We start from the raw sequence: 22306 nt of genomic DNA, 5'->3' as shown, positions 1-22306 counted from the left end.
ACTTAAGTGTTGGGGAAATCTTTTGGTTATTTACTTTTGTATGTTCGTTAATATTGCGTTTTGGGGAAAGCTTTTGTATTCTATTTGCCAAATTCTTGTATTCAAATAAACTAGGGCCTTACCCTATTTTATTCTATTTTCTTTGCTGGAACGAAAACCATCTCTGGGTCTCATTATTTTTAACTATCTTAATGTTAAAAGGTCTTACAACTCATTAGTAACTTATTAGGTACACCTTCGTGGTATCCACCTGAACTACACCGAACCCAAGCACCCCCATTCTCATGTAAGTGACTCACAGAGTGGTTGTACGGGTGCTACATATTGTATTTGAAATGTATAGTTTTCAGTTAATATATTAATACCATATTGTCGGTGAAACTTGAGGCTATCTGTGTTTGTTTGATTTTGCTGGGAGAAGTTTCTCCTTAGACTTAGTTAAATCTAATTGCTATTTATGATGTGATTACAATGACTACAATGAAATATATTTAATTTTGAAAATCCATCCACCTTTTTTATTAACTTTACATTTAAAAATCTAAACGAACTTACAGTGTACAAAATATATAAAATACATATGAAATTGATAAATATACATATTTATTTTAAAAATTAATATATTGGCCTTTAATTATAAAAAATATAAATTTCTGATTCTGACAATCTCTTGGCCAGCAGAGAAGGCTTTGCTGGCCCTGACAGACCACCTCTGATCTACAGATCTAGTCATAACAATGAATATTCTGATTAATAGTGGATGGCTTGTGGGTGAAATAACGTAGAAATAGCGAGGTAACTATAACTGAACATAGCAGAGAGCAGAACAGACTGTGTATTTACACATTGTTATCATTAGATGATGTACGCACAGTGGGTGCAGGATTACGGCTGCTGGCACCACTGCCACACTATCATTTACAGAGACCCAACAATTGCCCCAAGAGCAAGCATTTGGTGCAACAGTGGACCTTTCTCTGTAGAGAAACATCAACATTACATCACTCTCACACGCACATATATTGTGTTTGCACTGCAGGAACTAGGAAAAAGCATTTTGAGGGACATTTTGAACTTAGAGGAACTTTATACAATAATTGGACCAGACGTCAGTGTACGTCTCTGATCGATCACATGAGCCATGCAGCACCGGCAGCTGACATTGTAAACCTCTAGCTAACTAGTCTGCTGAAAGAGTAGATGAATGCTTCATCCACACACTCTTCTCACAGCGTAGAAAGCCGATGCTTTGTGCTAAGCTAGGCTAAACCTGTCCTGGAACTTTCTGTCGAGTTGAACCTGACTTGATCCCGGGAAAGAAGGAAAAACAGGATGTTTCTTAAAACCACGGACACTGCCTTTAACATACAGAGATGTGTCCAAACTACATCAATTATTAACAAAAGGGAGTTATCATTTTAGTTATTTTAGAGATGTTCATCTTTAATACTTCCTACACAAATATCTCCTTTTTGTTCATCAGTGTTTGTACCTGAGAGTGTCCAGTCTCCAGAGAGGATCCTTCAGTCCCTCTGACAGTAGCTTCACTCCTGAGTCTCCTGGATGATTGTAGTTCAGGTCCAGCTCTCTGAGATGTGAGGGGTTGGAGCTCAGAGCTGAGACCAGAGAAGAACAGCCTTCCTCTGAGATCAGACAGCCTGACATACTGCAAACACACAGAACAACACACAGGAACCCTCGGTCAACACGGGGAGCTTGCTGTCCAGGTACATTTTGGTCCAGATTAAGAATACATCTTTAAAATCATCTGTGGTATTTAATTATTCAACAACAAAAGTAAACAATCCTCATGGAAAGTAACTCAGAGTCTAGAAATGAATAAATACATAATTAATAACTACTGCCCAACTTTATCATATCAACACAAAGCTACATGTTAGCTGTTTTGTCAAATAAAGTAATCAGAGTTTAAATGGTCACATCAGTTGAATGGGTAAGGACAGTCCTGAGGTCTGAGAGTCTCCAGTGTGCGTGGACTCTTCAGTCCATCAGAGATCTGCTTCACTCCTGAATCCTGCAGCTCGTTGTTACTCAGGTCCAACTCTCTCAGACTAGAGGACCGGGAGCTGAGAACTGAGGACAGAGCTTCACAGCTTCTCTCTGACAGATTGCAGCCACTCAACCTAAAAAGGATATTCAGACAGTCCATTTAATAATTTATACATTAAGAAACAAAAGAGCTTAGGTAGCAATCTTTTTTTAATAAAAGGTTGAATAACCTGAGCATTTCCAGTGTGCAGTGTGGACTCTTCAGTCCATCAGAGATCAGCTTCACTCCTGAATCCTGCAGATTGTTGCTACTCAGGTCCAGCTCTCTCAGACTAGAGGACTGGGAGCTGAGAACTGAGGACAGAGCTTCACAGCTTCTCTCTGACAGATTACAGCCACTCAGTCTGGAGAGACAACAGGAAGTAAAAAAGTTATTATATTTAACTCCTGTTGAAAGATATCAGAGTATTTATTGATGAATAAATCCCACTTACAGAGCGTTATTGGAGGCTTTGACCACTGGCAGCAGCCTCAGAAAAGCCTCCTCTGAAGCAGAGTATTTCTTCAGGTCAAACACATCCAGATCTTCTTCTGATGACAGTAAGATGAAGACCAGAGCTGACCACTGAGCAGGAGACAGTTTATCTGTGGAGAGACTTCCTGAACTCAGGTACCATTGGATCTCCTCCACTAGAGAACGATCATTCAGTTCATTCAGACAGTGGAACAGATTGATGCTTCTCTCTGCAGACAGATTCTCACTGATCTTCTTCTTGATGTACTCAACTGTTTCCTGATTTGTCTCTGAGCTACTTCCTGTCTGTGTCAGCAGACCTCGTAGGAGATTCTGACTGGTCTGTAGTGAAAGACCCAGGAGGAAGCGGAGGAACAAGTCCAGGTGTCCATTCTGACTCTGTAAGGCCTCGTCCACAGCACTCTGGTAGAACTGTGTTGATGTTGTTTGTTCTTCTGACAGCAGGTTGACTCCAGAGTTGATGAATGTCAGATGGACATGAAGAGCAGCCAGAAACTCCTGAACACTCAGATGGATGAAGCTGAACACCTTGTCCTGGTACAGTCCTCTCTCCTCTTTAAAGATCTGTGTGAACACTCCTGAGTACACTGAGGCTGCTCTGATATCGATGTCACACTCTGTCAGGTCTGATTCATAGAAGATCAGGTTGCCTTTCTGCAGCTGCTCAAAAGCCAATTTTCCCAGAGACTCGATCATGTTCCTGCTCTTTGGACTCCAGTGTGGATCTGTCTCAGCTCCTCCATCATACTTGATCTTCTTCACTTTGGACTGAACCACCAGGAAGTGGATGTACATCTCAGTCAGGGTCTTGGGCAGCTCTCCTCCCTCTCTGGTCTTCAACACATCCTCCAGAACTGTAGCAGTGATCCAGCAGAAGACTGGGATGTGGCACATGATGTAGAGGCTTCGTGATTTCTTGATGTGGGAGATGATTCTGTTGGCCTGCTCCTCATCTCTGAATCTCTTCCTGAAGTACTCCTCCTTCTGAGGGTCAGTGAACCCTCTGACCTCTGTCACCATGTCAACACACCCAGGAGGGATCTGATTGGCTGCTGCAGGTCGTGTGGTTATCCAGAGGCGAGCAGAGGGAAGCAGATTCCCCCTGATGAGGTTTGTCAGCAGCACATCCACTGAGGTGGACTTTGTAACATCAGTCAGGATTTTAGTGTTGAGGAAGTCCAGAGGAAGTCGACACTCATCCAGACCATCAAAGATGAACACAACCGGAAACTCTTCAAACCTGCAGATTCCTGCTTCTTTGGTTTCACTAAAGAAGTAATCAACAAGTTCCACCAAGCTGTACTTTCTCTCGTTCAGCACATTCAGCTCTCTGAAGGTGAATGGAAATGTGAACTGGATGTCCTGGTTAGCTTTGTCTTCAGCCCAGTCCAGAGTGAACTTCTGTGTTAAGACTGTTTTCCCGATGCCAGCCACTCCCTTTGTCATCACTGTTCTGATTGGTTCATCTCTTTCAGGTAGGGTTTTAAAGATGTCTTCTCGTCTGATTGTTGTTTCTGGTCTGTCTGGTTTCCTGGATGCTGTTTCAATCTGTCTGACCTCATGTTCAGCATTGACCTCTGGAGTCCCTCCCTTTGTGATGTAGATCTCTGTGAACATCTGATTCAGAAGGGTTGGGTTTCCTGCTTTAGCAATCCCCTCAAACACACACTGGAACTTCTTGTTTAGTTTAGATTTGAGATTACGCTTACAAACTCCTGCTGGACTTCCTGAATGAATATAGAACAATGAAGATCAGTAAGTGATTTATAATGAAACATGAACATACTTTGACCCATCTCTGGAGACAGTAGTAAACGTCCCATTAGTCCAGCATGTTCATTCTTTAGAGAAATCCTCTTACTGCTCTGCAGACGGTCAGCCAGCTCATCCTGCTTCATTCTCCTCAGGAAGTGCAGTGTGATCTTCAGAAATGCCTCTCGGCTGCTCCTCTGCTCTTCATCCTCATCGTCCCTCTGACTCTCTGAGCATTCTGGGTAATCTGGATTCAGAATCTTCTGGATCTTCTTCAGCTCGTTCTTCACAAAAGTGACGATGTTGTCCTCCAGCAGCTGGAACAAAAGATTATATGAATCAAATCAAACTAAAATCATAGAAGCAAACATCAGATCCATGTTGTACAGACTGACAATACTCTGGTCTAAAATGTGCAGCATGGAGATGATTGTGAACAGAATAGATGTAAAAGTAGTTATTGTAAATGTACAGACCATATAAATGGAGTCCAGGTGTTTTTGATGCTGCTGGGCAGACTGACCAATGGGAACCTCTGAGCTCTCCTGGTCCACTCTGTGGAGGAATCAGAAGAATTAGCTCACATCATGTCTGTCCACACAAAGACAAACACAAGGTAATTTCCTGTGACTTAAAGTGTTGATAACAACATTGAATCAGATGGTTTCCCCTGACATTAAAGTGTTGGTGCTACTGCTGACCCCATTGTGAATCAACAGAAAGAACTAAGAAGTAAACAATGTCTACAACATGGTTGGTCTAAAAAACTCCTACAGCTGCAGACTGGTATCCTGAGGCCAGGTGGTCTGCAGCTTCTGTGGTCATGGAGCCAAACATTTGTAGGTAGAAGAAGTTTGGGGAGTCAATGGTGAAAAACCTTCAGTTGGCTTGAAAACTATTTGGCAAATCATCAGCCATCTCAGAAGGGGGAAGCAGAGCTTAGATGGCCTGTTTTCTGGGGCAGGTGTGTCGGAAAATGCAAAGGTTACCATCAATACTTGTTGAAGAAGTCCCAGTATATGCATGCATAAGGGACAGTGTGTGGGACTTCTTCAACAAATAGTGTCCTGACCCAGGTGACACAAACACTTACCCAGGGTCGCTGGTTCTTCAGGGGGATGTGCAGATGAAGTTACCCTGGAAGGGGCACTCTGAAGCGCATACATCCCAACCATCCCCTGGTATTCCCAGTTGGAGAAGAACATTTGGAAAGAATTTAGCCATTCATGATTTTTAGCATACCCTATGGCTATGGGAGATTTAAAATGCTTTTTAATGGGGCTAAAACACCAGATAATATTGGACCAAACCAGGTCACTGGACAGCTTTCAGATGTGAGAATATAAATATATGTGAAGAAGAAAGATGCTGAAAATAAATTCCAAAACTTCTCTGGATACATAAAAGTTAATACATGAATCAGCAATAATATAATATTAACAGCTTACCTCTTTTCAGCAGAGGGTTGTTGACCTTTAAAGTCAATGAGGCCTTGATATGACTGGTCTTTCTTGAAGGACACACAGCTGGGTTCAGGTCTAGGAGAGTCTGGTCTTTGATGGATCCTGTTACACAGAGAGTAAGACCAACAGGGATGGAAATTCACTTTTTAGTGTTCAGACACAAAAAACTGCTGGAGATACAAGCAGCAACTAAAACAAGATTAACACAAAGAAGTTCAATGAACTATACAAAAAACTGGGTTAAAAAGCTCAAACACCAAAGAAAAATCTGAAAAATCTGGTCCTGATAGAAAAACACATTTATTGAGGGTCACATGTTCAGTTAAAGTCTTCCTGCATAAAATATAATATTAATATTAATGTCTGTAGGCCTAATTATTAACAATTAAATGCCAACAATGCTTTACTTTCTGTCCAAAACTCAATAAAAATACATTTTGAAATCTGAATAAAAATATAAAAAAGATATTTTGAGTGAGACAGGAAATTATTTTGCAACATTATTTTCATTTCAGTCAACTACAATAATCCATTTCCACAAAAAACACTAATATAAGAGTACCCTATAGGGAAATATTGACATTCTTTTTTTCTCAGTTTCACCAGTGATGACCTTAAGGGTATGCCATAATGTCTTTGGGTTGGTAGAAGAATGGGTAATCTGCTGCTGGAAATAGACCGCCTTAGCCTTGTGCAGTTCAGCTTTTTAATTTGGCTAAAACACCAGATAATATTGGACCAAACCAGGTTCAATATTAAATTGAGATCTACAGTTGAAGACTGGTCTTACTGGACAGCTTTCAGATGTGAGAATATATGTGAAGAAGAAAGCTGCTGAAAATAAATTCCAAAATGTCTCTGGATACATAAAAGTTAAAACATCAATCAGCAATATTAAAATATTAACAGCTTACCTCTTTCCAGCAGAGGATTGTTGACCTTTAAAGTGAATATAGAGATCTTTTGACCAGTCACTCTTGAAGGACACACAGCTGGGTTCAGGTTCAGCAGAGTCTGGTCTTTGATGGATCATATTATACAGAGAGTAAGACAAACAGGGATGGAAATTCACTTCTTATTATTCTGACACATAAACTGCTGGCGATTCAAACAGCAACTAAAACAAGATTAACACAAACAAGTTCAATAAACTATAGAAAAAACTGGGTTAAAAAGCTAAAACACCAGAGAAAAATCAGAAAAATCTGGTCCTGATAGAAACTTACATCCAATGAGAGTCATTCCAGTTGTGCTGTTCACAACTCACCTCAATCTTCTTCTTAACATTTCAAGTTACCTTTCAAATTGCAGCTTCTGCCATTCAAGTCTCTCCATCTCTCCATCGCTCTCCTCCATTTCTACTCGCCTCTCCCTTAAAGGTCTTTTTTTTAATGTTGTGGTATCTCCATGGACCGGTGACTCTTCATGGGCACACAGCAGGGTTCAGGTTCAGGTTGAGCAGGGTCTGGTCTCTGATGGGTCCTGTTAGAAAGAGAGGAAGACCACTTTTTAATCTCCAGGAACAGAAGCTGCTGGAGAAACTAGAAGCTATTAAGCAGAAAATAAAGTCTGAAGCTCTTCACTGAATGATTTCTGCTCTCTGCTCATCCTGCTCTGTCATTCATTCTCTTTCTGGGAGAACAGGAACATTGGAAAGACTCCAGGACTAATGTCATCTTTCTGTCCTCTAATGGAGACAAGACTCCAGGACTAATGTCATCTTTCTGTCCTCTAATGGAGACAAGACTCCAGGACTAATGTCATCTTTCTGTCCTCTAATGGAGACAAGACTCCAGGACTAATGTCATCTTTCTGTCCTCTAATGGAGACAAGACTCCATTATGACAATCAGTCTCACCTTTCTGTCCTGTGTATCGAATGTAAAAACAGGATTTAAAGTGGAGCTTTTGCATGAGTCTTTGAGGAGAAACTCTCTTTTACAGACCTGTCCATTAAATCAACTATCCATTAGTCCATCAAATCTTTTGAGTGTTAGTCGACTGAGAATTTCTTTAATTAAAAGAGAGCAGATCTGGGCTCAGGTCCCTGATGTAAAAGCCTTCTTACTGCATTATATTATATATATTTACATGTTTAAGTGTTACCTGCCTCCTGAGTTTTCTTTTCTCCTTCAAATAAATAAAGAGATTTGTAGAAGCCTAATTGCAGTCATTTATGTTTTGCTAATTGGAATACAACAATTTTCTTTACCATTCTCACCTTCTCTCTCTGGCTCTCTGCATGATTTTTTTGGAAGTGGATTTTGCACTGTCCTATTTTTTCCTCCTGTAAACGTAAATAACTCAACTTTTACTGTGTGCTCCTGTGGATTTTTTTTTATGTGCATTAAGATGAGGAGATTTAGAAGAGCGTCGAGCTACAGCTTCATTCTGTGGAAACCTACAACATTGTATAACTTAAATTTGTGTATACTAATATAATATTATATATATATATATATATTAGGGGTGTAACGGTACGTGTATTCGGCAGGGCGGGGATTTCCGCTGAAGTGGTTTGGGGAAAATAATAAAAATCACACACCGCGCGCTGTACAACAACATACACGGCACGCTTTAGCCCCGCCTCTCGCTAGCTAGTGTCATGGCCAATGCAGACAAGCCCATAGACAGTATGGACAAGCTGGAGCTTGAAGAGCCACCCATATCAATAAGGTCTCCTGTTTGGGGACACTTCGGTTTCCCAGTGAAATACATCAACGGACAAAGACTAGTCGATAAGACGAAAGCAGTGTGCCGACATTGCTCAGTAATGATCGGGTATGTTTCTGTCAAACTTGTTAACGCACTTGAAAAGGCATCACGCAAGTATGAACATCACTACTACAAGGAAAAAAAACGACCGTAATGCAAACGCACCTCCCGTTGGCATTTAAACAGAACTTTGCTGGTAATTCTGATCGGGCCAACAAGGAAAGCAATTGGTGTTTTTATAGCAGCTGATCTACGACCATACTCGGTTGTTGAGAACACTGGTTTTAAGCACATGATGAAGGTGACTGAGCCCAGGTATGAAATTCCTGCTTGTCCACATTTCAGCCAAAAAGTTATACCCGCCCTTTATGAACAGGCTAAAACTGCTGTTGTCCAAGTATTTTATTTCTTATTCTTTTTTATTTTATATATATTTTATTTATTATATTTTATTAAAAAGTGTTTAGAAAAGGGTAAACAAATTGTTAAAAAAAAGTTTATAGTAATAATCAACCTGCAGTTTAATGTTTGCATTTCTTTCCCTTACTGTACCGAAAATGAACCGAACCGTGACTTTAAAACTGAGGTACGTACCGAACCGTAATTTTTGCGTACCGTTACACCCCTAATAAATATATATATATATATATATATATATTTTATTTATATTTTTTTATTTATTTTTTTTTTTTATTTTTTTTTTATATATATATATATATATATATATATATATATATATAATATATATATATATATATATATATTTATTCTCTGTCAAAGTGACGTCAAAATGAATGCCAGTCAATGGGATGCTAACGGGAGGTGAGAGCTAGGTAGCATCAAAATGGTGCCATAGGAGGTAGACGCTGTGGAGAGAGGCTTACCCTCTTGGTTTCTTCCCTCTGTGTGACTAGAAAAGAGATCATATTTCTCCTGTATTAGCTTCTCTGCATTGGCTTCCTGTAAAATCCAGGATTGAATTTAAAAATCCTTCTCCTTACCTACAAAGCTCTAAATGGTCAAGCACCATCATATCTAGAAGAGCTCCTAGTACCTTATTGTCCCATTAGAGCACTGCTCTCCCAGAATGCAGAGTTACTTGTGGTTCCTAGAGTCTCTAAAAGCAGATTGGGAGCCAGAGCCTTCAGCTACCAGGCTCCTCTCCTGTGGAACCAGCTCCCAGTCTGGGTTCAGGAGGCAGAGACCGCATTTAAGAGTAAACTTAAAATTCTCCTCTTTGATAAAGCATATAGTTAGGGAGTGAGGATTAGCAGCGTACGCCTAGCCCGGCCCTCCTTCTTCTCGTCATAGTCGTCAGATTCATCTACCATATAATCAATGATATAATCAAAGTAGAGGGAGGCAGGCCAGTACAGCCCGATCCGGTTGGGGAGAGTTCTAGGCCGACCAGGCTCCTCTCCTTAACCTGTCTCTCTTAATTATGCTGTTATAGTTTTAGACTGCCGGGGGACTTCCTTTGACTCACTGAGCTCCTTTCTCCTCTCTCTTTTCATCTGTGTGCTTCCATGATCCAGAAATGCTTGTTACTAACCTAGCTCTGGGGAGCTTATTCCCCGGAGTCCATATGTTTTCTTTTCGCCCAGCATGTTTCCTTGGATTAGGGTGGCCCCCTCGCTAAAATCCTGCTGCGTCCTACTACACCCTGCTATGTCCTGCTCGCTCTACTACGCCCTGCTACGTCCTGCTGTGCTCTGCTACGTCCTGCTACGCCCTGCTACGTCCTGCAGTGCTCTGCTACGTCCTGCTACGTCCTGCTACACCTTACTACGCCCTGCTATGTCCTCTATGCCCTACTACGTCCTGCAGTGCTCTGCTAAGCCCTGCTACATCCTGCTAAGCCCTGCTACATCCTGTGACACCCTGCAGTGCCCTGCTATGCCATGAACTACTACAACTGCTATTTGTAGTCACTGATCCATTATCTTTATTATGACTATTATTGCCAGTGTTCATCACACCCCCAACCGGCACCGTCAGACACCTTCTACCAAGACCCTGGGTCTGTCCCAGGTTTCTTCCTAAAAGTAAGTTTTTCCTCACCACTCTCGCACTTGATTTACTGGAATTGTTGGGTCTCTGTAAATCAAAGAGTGTGGTCTAGACCTACTCTATCTGTAAAGTGTCTCGAGATGACTCTTGTTATGATTTGATACTATGAATAAAATTGAATTGAATTGAATTGACTGTGGTTGCTGTTGTCAGTGACTGCTCTGTCGATGCTCCATTACTGACTGAGAGATTTAAAGACTGTCGACACAAACTAGTTCAAAGAAGCTGAAGTCTGCACAACAGCTTAATGCTCCGGAAAAATATGGGGAATCCTTTGTTTTAACCAGAATCCTTTGTTTATAGCATTATGTTAATAAAATATATTGACTTTATACATGTAGTATACAAATAATAAACAGCTACACAAATGCATTCATAACTAGAGAAATAAAAAATGTAAACATGTTACTGCAGTAAAAGTACTAATAGCACAGTGTGGAGTTCCAGCAGCTGGCTGAGCAGATAACTAACGTGGAGAGAAAACAGACAGACTCTCTGCTTGCTGTTCTCTGGACTTTAACAGAGAAAACCTCAGCAGAGAACTCTACATTACAGACAGCACACTGAGGGCGTTTCATCATTTAACAGGAGAGGCAGAGCTAACCGGTTTCTACCTGAACTCAGGCAGCTTCGTCAGGAGGAGGAAGAGGACAGAAAGAATCCTGGAGAACCAGAAACACTCTGACTAAAGAGACCAGAGGAGCAAAGAGGAGCTACACTGAAAAGATGCAGAACAAGTTTTCAGATAACAAGGCTGCGTGAGAGCAGACAGGCCTGCAGGACATCAGCTGCCTGATAATAGGCTTGTTCCAGATGAGCTGCGCCTCGCCTGTAAAGTAGACGAGAGCAGGCGGCAGTACCTTGTACACAGTCTCCAGCTGTTTTTATTATGACAGAGTAGCTGTCAAAATGCTCCACATGTCATCTGTTGTTGATTTTAATTAAAAACAGACTGTAGATGATCTATAATCTGAACAGATTCAGTCTCTCTGACTTCTAACATCACACATCAGGTTGATCTCGTGAGGTTATCATTGCCCACGTGTGCATGACAGCAGAGCAAGTCTGGATCAAGTCGGTGATCAATTCTGCGCAGACCTGGCTCATCTCCAACGAGCCTAATAACTGGATGGATTATCATAGAGTGGGCGTGTCTGTGAAGAGAAGCCTCGGCCCAGAGAAACATTTCCATTCAGATACCTGGAGGTCAGAGGTCAACAGGCCCCTTTGAAAATGGACATGCCACTTTCCTCCTCACCAAAATTGTAGTCTATTACATCATGTTTTACTGCTGATTCATACTTTGTGTGTAAACTGTGAATGTGCAGAGTAACACGCTGTCAGATACATGGAGGACAATAACAAGTACAAGCTTTCCTTCAGAGATTAAAGTATTCAGAGATGTTACTGCAGTAAAAGTACTAATAGCACAGTGTGGAGTTCCAGCAGCTGGCTGAGCAAATAACTAACGTGGAGAGAAAACAGACAGACTCTCTGCTCCTTGAACTCAACACAGTATGAAAATGAAAAAGTGAAAGACTTACGTACTGGACTGCTCTGATTGGAGGGTTTCTCACGCTGCAGCTGGACCTGGAAGACCTCTGGGACACCGAGACATCTTATCATGTGTGTCGACTGAAACCTTTGACTCTGAAAGCAAAACAACAAACCTGTTTCAGCTTCATCAGGAGGAAGAGGAGGAGGAGGAGGAGACAGAAAGAATCCTGTAGAACCAGAAACACTGTGACAACAGAGATCAGAGGAGCAGTATCTCTTTATAACAACCAGCAGTGATAAACAGGAAATCAAACTTCAGTTAAAAGTTATTTTAACTGTTAACAAACAACGACATGATGGTGTATAATGTTACTGATTATTGGTGATGTTGTTATTTGTTATTTTAGAGAGAAATACTAAAATAAAGAACAATCAAACTAACCCAAAGTCCTCAGTTAGTTGTCATCTCTGAGCTGGTGAGTGACGTCATGGCGCCCTCTGGTGACATCATCAGGAACTACAAGCAGATCTCCACCAATCATATTCACACATTAAAACATGTTTACAGATTTTATTAGTTTCATTTCTATGTTTTTATCTTACATACTCACCACGCTTTTTATATTACATTTCATGTCTTTATGTTGGTTATACTATATCCCTTTAATTTAATCATTTTATTATATATATATAAAACACACACACACACACTCACACCGACAGATACACACACAGAGACAAACACACACACACAAAGACACACACAGAGACAAGCACACACACACTCACCCACAGACAAACACACACAGACACACAAAAACACACACAAAGACACACATACACACAGACACGCACACACACACACACATAGACACACACATAGACACACAGAAACACACACACACAGACACATACAGACAGACACACACACACACACAGACACACATACATAAACACACACACACACACACACACACACACACACACACACACAGACACACATACATAGACACACACGCACACCCTACTACCTACTAACTGTTCTCTACACACAGAGTTACACTCTTAGAGCAACATCTGTTTCTAACATCTGGGAACATGAAGACGGTGAGTCTGTAGTCAGAGTCTGTAGTCAGAGTCTGTAGTCTGAGTCTGTAGTCTGAGTCTGTAGTTTGAGTCTGTAGTCTGAGTCTGTAGTCTGAGTCTGTAGTTTGAGTCTGTAGTCTGAGTCTGTAGTCTGAGTCTGTAGTCTGAGTCTGTAGTCTGAGTCTGTAGTTTGAGTCTGTAGTCTGAGTCTGTAGTCTGAGTCTGTAGTCTGAGTCTGTAGTCTGAGTCTGTAGTCTGAGTCTGTAGTCTGAGTCTTTTTTTTTTTTTTTTTTTTTTTTTTTTTTTTTTTTTTTTTTTTTTTTTTTTTTTTTTTTTTTTTTTTTTTTTTTTTTTTTTTTTTTTTTTTTTTTTTTTTTTTTTGGGAGAAAAAAAAAAGAAAAAAAGAAAAAAAAACCCCCCCCCCCCCCCCGCCCCCCCCCCGCGGCCCGCCCCCCCCTCCTTTTTTTGTACGTTCTGAGAAACCCCCAGACTACCATAGCTAGCGTAGCTACGGTAGCTAAGTCTGTAGCTACGGTAGCTACCGTACCTACCGTGCATGTAGCTTTCACACCAGAGCAGGTTGTGCAGGTGCGCCTGTATTTAAGCCTCAAGTCCTTAATGCAGCGGCGCTGGTTACCATAGGCGGGAAGTGAGGTGAGAAGTGAAATCGGCACGACAATAAAATTATAGTTTATAAATCTCTCTGCTAGACTGACACTGCACACTCACAGACACAATACACAAAACTAGGAATGAGTTTCTACTATCTAATAGAGACACACTCACCACCAATAATTTCACAGACACACACAACTAGGAATGAGTTTCTACTGTCTATCAGAGAAACACCCCACACACAACAACTAGATGTTTCTACTTCTATCAGAGACACACTCACAGACAAACACAACTAGGAATGAGTTTCTACTGTCTATCAGAGACACACTCACAGACACACACAACTAGGAATGAGTTTCTACTATCTATCAGAGACACACGCACACACACACACAACTAGGAATGAGTTTCTACTGTTTATCAGAGACACACTCACAGACACACACAACTAGGAATGAGTTTCTACTGTCTATCAAAGACACACTCACAGACACACACACGAAGAATGAGTTTCTACTTCTATCAGAGACACACTCACAGACACACACACAACTAGGAATGAGTTTCTACTGTCTATCAGGAGACACACTCACACCACACACACAACTAGGAATGAGTTTCTACCCTCTACAGAGCCCATAATATAAAAACGAAGCATTACCATACCAAACATACCTAAACATAAAGAACGCTACAAAATCTGGTCAACATTTGTTGACCATATACAAACTATTGGAACAAAAATAAAACGTTCTATTTACAGAGTGCTACAGCAACATGACAATGACAATTAAGAATTTAAGATAGAAAGTATCAACAGTATTAATCAGTCTTTTGTGTTTTTTCTTCTCACAGAATGAGATCAGGAGCTAATTAGGGAATGTTACATTAAAACTGTTGACTCGTCAAATCATTTCAGCTATAATCTGTTACGAACGGGGGCAGAGCGGACTCAAATGCAAGGCACACGGTAACAAATTTATTGAACAAATTCAAACAATGGCTAATGAGGAACTCAGGAGCAGAAACTAGGATTGTGAAGGAATTCAGGGAAAAACCTAGGATGGCTAGGGAGCTCAGGGAAAACCTGGGATGGCTAGGGAGCTCAGGAAAAACCTAGGATGGCTAGGGAGCTGGGGAAAACCTAGGATGGCTAGGGAGCTCAGGAAAAACCTAGGATGGCTAGGAGCTCAGGAAAACCCTAGGATGGCTAGGGAGCTCGGAAAAACCCTGGGATGGCTAGGGGCTGGGGAAAACCTAGGATGGCTAGGAGCTGGGGAAAACCTAGGATGGCGAGGGACTCGGGGAAAACCGCAGGATGGCTGAGGGCTGGGGAAAACCTAGGATGGCTAGGGAGCTCGGGGAAAACCTAGGATGGTGAGGGGGCTCGGGGAAAACCTAGGATGGTGAGGGAGCGCCGGGAAAACCGGGATGGTGAGGGAGCTCGGGGAAACCCTAGGGATGGCTAGGGAGCCGGGAAGCGGGGAAACCGGGCGAAGGCCTGAGGAGGGGACACTGGAGAAAGGAAGCAGGGTGCTGTGGAAGGAGGACTGGATGGTGAGGCCAGCCGACCGGGTCTGGAAGGCTTGGAGGTGAATACAATGGAGCTGAGACAACGATTGAGCGGAGATGGTCTGTTGGGCCGGGGTTGAAGTCCTGATCCTGATTGCAGAAGTCTGCCAGGTGAGCTGGTGGGAGAGTGGTGATGGTCTACAGTCCTGAGCCTGATTGCAGATGTCTGCCAGGTGAGCTGGTGGGAGAGTGGTGATGGTCTACAGTCCTGATCCTGATTGCAGATGTCTGCCAGGGGAGCTGGTGGGAGAGCGGTGATGGTCTACAGTCCTGATCCTGATTGCAGATGTCTGGCAGGTGAGCATGGTGGAGGGTGGTGATGGTCTACAGTCCTGATCCTGATTGCAGATGTGTGGCAGGTGAGCTGGTGGAGAGCAGTGATGGTCTACAGTCCTGATCCTGATTGCAGATGTCTGCCAGGTGAGCTGGTGGGAGAGTGGTGATGGTGGACTGGCAGCAGGTGTGTGTTGTCAGCTGGCAGGCAGCAGGCAGGAGGGGAGGAGGGGAAGCAGAAAGAGACACAGGGAGAGAGACAGAGAGAACACAAAGAAACTCACAGCCAGCCGACCCCAACCATCACAATAATCAGTCCCTCCAGAAAAATGGGAGTTTCTTTGTGATTGTTGAAGGCAAAAATCCTTGATTATGCGGCACATTTTCTCAAAAAATGCGATGAAATATGAGGGATATTTATGCAATTTTATGTGATGAAATTGCGTGAACTTGCAAAAGCTGCAGTTTGATGAAAAAGAGAAAAAACAGTGACCCCCAACATCCCGCTTTTCAATGATGTTCACGTCGCATAATGACGTCACTTCATAACGTTCCCATGGCAACAGGGGAAAACGGCTGCTCTTGTGTGAAGTAAACGCAACATTTTTCAACTTTCTGCTAAGATATATTATGGGACTTTTATTTGCAATGAAAATGCGGGGATTATGAAATCATGCAAGCCCTGCATGTTTTGTGCAGAAATCGGGAATTTATGGGGCGAAAGTGCGGCGTAAAAAAAAAATATATATATATATATAAATATATATATATTAGGGCTGTCAAAATTAACGCGATAATTTTTGCGTTAATTTTTAATATTTAACTTCGTTAAAAAAATTAACGAAATTAACGCAGCTGTGTTTGTTTACTTCATGTGGCGGCTGAGAAACGTAACATGCTCCATAAGAGCAGGCGGGCTACTCTAGGAGGGACTTACCTGATTGAAGTAGCGCCTACGGGGCCAGTCAAGAGTTGAAAACATGAAACATGGACCAGTAAGATCCCAAAAGAGAAAAAAAAGATGATGTGTTAGAATCAAGAAATGAATGAGCACGGGCTTTAACGGGACCGGAGTACTAGTTCTGACATGTTGTCTCGTCAGGAGAGATACGCCACCGCTAAGCTGCGTTTCTCTACATAGAGCTGCAGTTTAAATTAGCTTGTCTGTTGCGCTAATGCTGTGCTGCCGATGTGTATGTGCGCGATTTGTAATATATATATATATATATATATATATATATATATATATATATATATATATATATTATTCAGAATATGGTATATTAGGTAAGTGGCTAATATTGGGGGTGGTGACAAAATGGCGATTGCTGTAGTTAATCGCGATTATATATATATATATACAGTACAGGCCAAAAGTTTGGACACACCTTCTCATTCAAAGTGTTTCTTTATTTTCATGACTATTTACATTGTAGATTCTCACTGAAGGCATCAAAACTATGAATGAACACATATGGAATTATGTACTTAACAAAAAAGTGTGAAATACAGTGCCTTGCGAAAGTATTCGGCCCCCTTGAACTTTTCGACCTTTTGCCACATTTCAGGCCTCAAACATAAAGATATAAAACTGTAATTTTTGTGAAGAATCAACAACAAGTGGGACACAATCATGAAGTGGAACGAAATTTATTGGATATTTCAAACCTTTTAAACAAATAAAAAACTGAAATATTGGGCGTGCAAAATTATTCAGCCCCCTTAAGTTAATACTTTGCGCCACCTTTTGCTGCGATTACAGCTGTAAGTCGGTAGTATGTTCTCTATCAGTTTTGCACATCGAGAGAACGACATTTTTGCCCATTCCTCCTTGCAAAACAGCTCGAGCCCAGTGAGGTTGGATGGAGAGCGTTTGTGAACAGCAGTTTTCCGTTCTTTCCACAGATTCTTGATTGGATTCAGGTCTGGACTTTGACTTGGCCATTCTAACACCTGGATATGTTTATTTGTGAACCATTCCATTGTAGATTTTGCTTTATGTTTTGGATCATTGTCTTGTTGGAAGACAAATCTCCGTCCCAGTCTCAGGTCTTTTGCAGACTCCATCAGGTTTTCTTCCAGAATGGTCCTGTATTTGGCTCCATCCATCTTCCCATCAATTTTAACCATCTTCCCTGTCCCTGCTGAAGAAAAAGCAGGCCCAAACCATGATGCTGCCACCACCATGTTTGACAGTGGGGATGGTGGGTTCAGGGTGATGAGCTGTGTTGCTTTTATGCCAAACATAACGTTCTGCATTGTTGCCAAAAAGTTTGATTTTGGTTTCATCTGACCACAGCACCTTCTTCCACATGTTTGGTGTGGCTCCCCGGTGCGGCTTTTGGCAAACTTTAAACGACACCTTTTATGGATATCTTTAAGAAATGGCTTTCTTCTTGCCACTCTTCCATAAAGGCCAGATTTGTGCAGTATACGACTGATTGTTGTCCTATGGACAGAGTCTCCCAGCTCAGCTGTAGATCTCTGCAGTTCATCCAGAGTGATCATGGGCCTCTTGGCTGCATCTCTGATCAGTCTTCTCATTGTATGAGCTGAAAGTTTAGAGGGACGGCCGGTTCCGGAGATTTGTAGTGGTCTGATACTCCTTCCATTTCAATATTATCGCTTGCATACTGCTCCTTGGGATGTTTAAAGCTTGGGAAATCTTTTTGTATCCAAACCGGGCTTTAAACTTCTCCCACAACAGTATCTCGGACCTGCCTGGTGTGTTCCTTTGTTCTTCATGATGCTCTCTGCGCTTTACACGGACCTCTGAGACTATCACAGAGCAGGTGCATTTATACGGAGACTTGATTACACACAGCTGGATTCTATTTATCATCATTAGTCATTTAGGTCAACATCGGATCATTCAGAGATCCTCACTGAACTTCTGGATAGAGTTTGCTGCACTGAAAGTAAAGGGGCTGAATAATTTTCCCACTTTTCAGTTTTTTATTTGTTAAAAAAGTTTGAAATAGCCAATGAATTTCGTTCCACTTCATAATTGGGACCCACTTGTTGTTGATTCTTCACAAAAAATTACAGTTTTATATCTTTATGTTTGAGGCCTGAAATGTGGCAAAAGGTCGAAACGTTCATAGGGGGGGCGACATAACTTTCGCAAGGCACTGTAACTGAAAAACACATACATAATAATGCTTTTATATATATATAACACAAATCACACTCCTTACATCATTGTCAAGGTCTCACATCAAACCCTTACACACAGACACACACACAGACACACACACACACACACACACACACGACACACACACACACACACACACACACACACACACACAGACACACAGACACACAACAGACACACACAGACACACACACACGACACACACAGACACACACACACACACAGATACACACACACAGACACACACACACACACAGACACACACACACACACACACACACACACACATGAGAGACACACACGGACACACACAGACACACACACACAGACACACACACACAGACACACACACACACACACACACACACACACACAGACACACACACAGACACACAGATACACACACACACACACACAACGCATACATTCGCGACAGACATACACTCACACACACAGACACAGACACACACACAGACACACACTCACACAGACACACACACAGACATACACTCACACACACACACACACACAGACACAGACACACACACACAGATACACACAGACACACACACACACACACAGACACACACACACACAGACACACACACACACAGACACACACACACACACAGACACACACACACACACCATACACACACACACACACAGGCAAACACACACACAGACACACACACACACACACACACACACACACACAGACACACACACACACAGACACACACACAGACACACAGATACACACACACACACACGCATACACTCGCACAGACACACACACACACAGACATACACAGACATACACACACACACACGCATACACTCGCACAGACATACACACTCACACACACACACACAGACACACACACAGACACACACACAGACACACAGATACACATACACAGACATACACACACACACACAGATACACACACACACACACACAGATACACACACAGACACAAGATACACAACACAGACATACACACACACACACCACACACACACACACACACACACAACACACACACACACCACACACACAGACACACACACACACACAGACACATCACACACAGACACACAGATACACACACACACATACCTCAACGGACACACTGCACACACATACACTCACACACACACACACACACACACACAGACACACAGATACACATACACAGACATACACACACACACACAGATACACACACACACACACAGATACACTACACAGACACACAGATACACATACACAGACATACACACACACACACAGGATACACACACACCACACACAGATACACACACAGCACACACGAGATACACACACACACACATACACACACCCCCCCCCCCCCACACACACACACACACACACACACCACACACAACACACCACACAAACACACACACAAACATACACACACGATACACACACACACACATACACACACTAGCCATACAACTTAGTTTTAGAGAGCAAGAGGCGGCAAACAACCAACGACCAGTAAACCATTTTAAACATGCTAGGTTGGTTCAGGACACCCCTGTCTGTCACTATAGCAACGATGACGCGTGATCAGTGATGATTCTTTCCCACCAATCTGTAGTCTGCGGGTTTTATATCACCTTTTTGTATATCGAATTCAGCAGGTACCAGGACTTTTCTTTGTAATGGAAAACCAAAAAAAGGCGAGTCAGATTTGGTATCAATGTAATGGAGCATCATTATGTCTGATAATAATACAAAGTATTTCTTCTTTCAGCCTTTCAGCCACTTCATTTCTTTTTTTTTTGTTTTTTTGCTGGTTTCCATTTTTAATCTTTAGTTGGTGTACGTTTAGTTTTTTAAGTTTTTTTAATTTTTTTTGTTTGAACATATATGACCCTCACTTGTTATCTTGTAATATTTCAGTTCAGTTTAACATAGTTTTAATGAACATTTTCTTAGCTCTTCCTTCTTCGTATGCAATTTTACTTTCTCCTTTACCTTTCCCTTTTCTTTCTTCTTTTCTGTCCTTTCGCTTTTCTGCTTTGCTTTTTCTATTTATTTTTTTTTTTCTTTTTTTCTTTTTTTTGCCTTTTAAAACATAAACATAACCTCACACTCTTCTACTTCTTTACACCTTTAAAACCCCTTCTTCATCTTCTTTTCCCTTTAATATTATTAATAAAATTCAAACTTATTAAAAGCAGTGTAACACCTTTGAGCCTTTAACATTTTCAAACAATTTCTTTCCATATTTCTACATTTTTTACCTCATTACTCACTTACAACATACCCCCCCCCCCTCACAATCTTCTACATCTTTAGTCCCAATACTTCATTTTAGTCACCTTTAAACTTTTAATGAAATCTCATACTTATTAAAAAACCATTTCCACTTTTTCACTTCTAACTTTCTTCAATCTCTTAACCTACGGATTTAAGCTATTCAACCAGTTTAGCTTTAGCAATTCAGCTATTCAGCATTCCCACGCATTTTCTGCAGGAAATGCATTTTCTAGTTGTTCATTGTTATTTTAACAGAGCATTAGTAAAATGCTCCTAGGCTCGTGCACAGTGCACACACACTATGCTTGTTACACACACACACACACACACACACACACACACACAAGGACGCACAGCAGCACACACACACACACACACACACACAGGGACGCACAGCAGCACACACACACACACAGACACACACACACACAAGGACGCAGCAGCAGCACACACACACACACACACACACACACACAGGGACGCTACAGCACACACACACACACACAGACACACACACACACAAGGACGCACAGCAGCACACACACACACACACACACACACACACACAGGGACACACAGCAGCACACACACACACACACACACAGGGACACACAGCAGCACACACACACACACACACACACACAAGGACACACAGCAGCACACACACACACACACACACAGCAGCAGCACACACACACACACACACACAGGGACACACACACACACACACACAGGGACACACAGCAGCACACACACACACACACACACACAGCAGCACACACACGCACATACACACACACAGACACACAGCAGTACACACACACACACACACACACAGGACACACACCACACACACATAGCAGCACACACAAACAACACACACACAACACACACACACACACACACACACACACACACACAGGGACACACAAGGCGCCTGGCTTTTAAAGGAATTGGGAGATGATCTCTATTGTTGATGAATGGGAGATGATCTCTGATTGGTTGATGAATGGGAGATGATCTCTGATTGGTTGATGAATGGGAGATGATCTCTATTGTTGATGGATTTTGATTGTTGATTGCATGTTACGCCCAAAACACCCCTCTGATTAATGAAGACACCAAGGACAACCCTTTAGGACCAGGCGCCGGCACACAGACCCTTTTACTGTCGTCAGACTAGTAAAAGTGGATTTGGACCGGCCCTAAACACACCTGCACCAGGCGCTCCACACGGTGACCTCAGATGGTTAAAATAGGGAC

The 22306-nt window shown here is 42.0% G+C and overlaps 1 protein-coding gene across 1 annotated transcript in view; it reads right to left on the bottom strand.

Moving 5' to 3' along the window:
- LOC120554973 (NACHT, LRR and PYD domains-containing protein 3-like) overlaps nucleotides 1-22306 on the bottom strand; it is a gene marked incomplete at its 3' end in the record, with an annotated part of 128052 nt that overhangs the window by 5780 nt on the left and 99966 nt on the right. The window contains 9 exon segments of the mRNA XM_039793821.1: nucleotides 1493-1756; nucleotides 1863-1869; nucleotides 1963-2144; nucleotides 2241-2414; nucleotides 2505-4272; nucleotides 4407-4614; nucleotides 4774-4852; nucleotides 5746-5862; nucleotides 6675-6791. Coding sequence (XP_039649755.1) covers nucleotides 1493-1756; nucleotides 1863-1869; nucleotides 1963-2144; nucleotides 2241-2414; nucleotides 2505-4272; nucleotides 4407-4614; nucleotides 4774-4852; nucleotides 5746-5862; nucleotides 6675-6791 — 2916 coding nt within the window.

Source organism: Perca fluviatilis, unplaced genomic scaffold (genome assembly GCF_010015445.1).
Source record: "Perca fluviatilis unplaced genomic scaffold, GENO_Pfluv_1.0 PFLUV_unplaced_scaf_1, whole genome shotgun sequence".
NCBI classification, from domain to species: Eukaryota; Metazoa; Chordata; class Actinopteri; order Perciformes; family Percidae; genus Perca; species Perca fluviatilis.
This window is presented reverse-complemented; position numbering and strand designations above follow the sequence as displayed.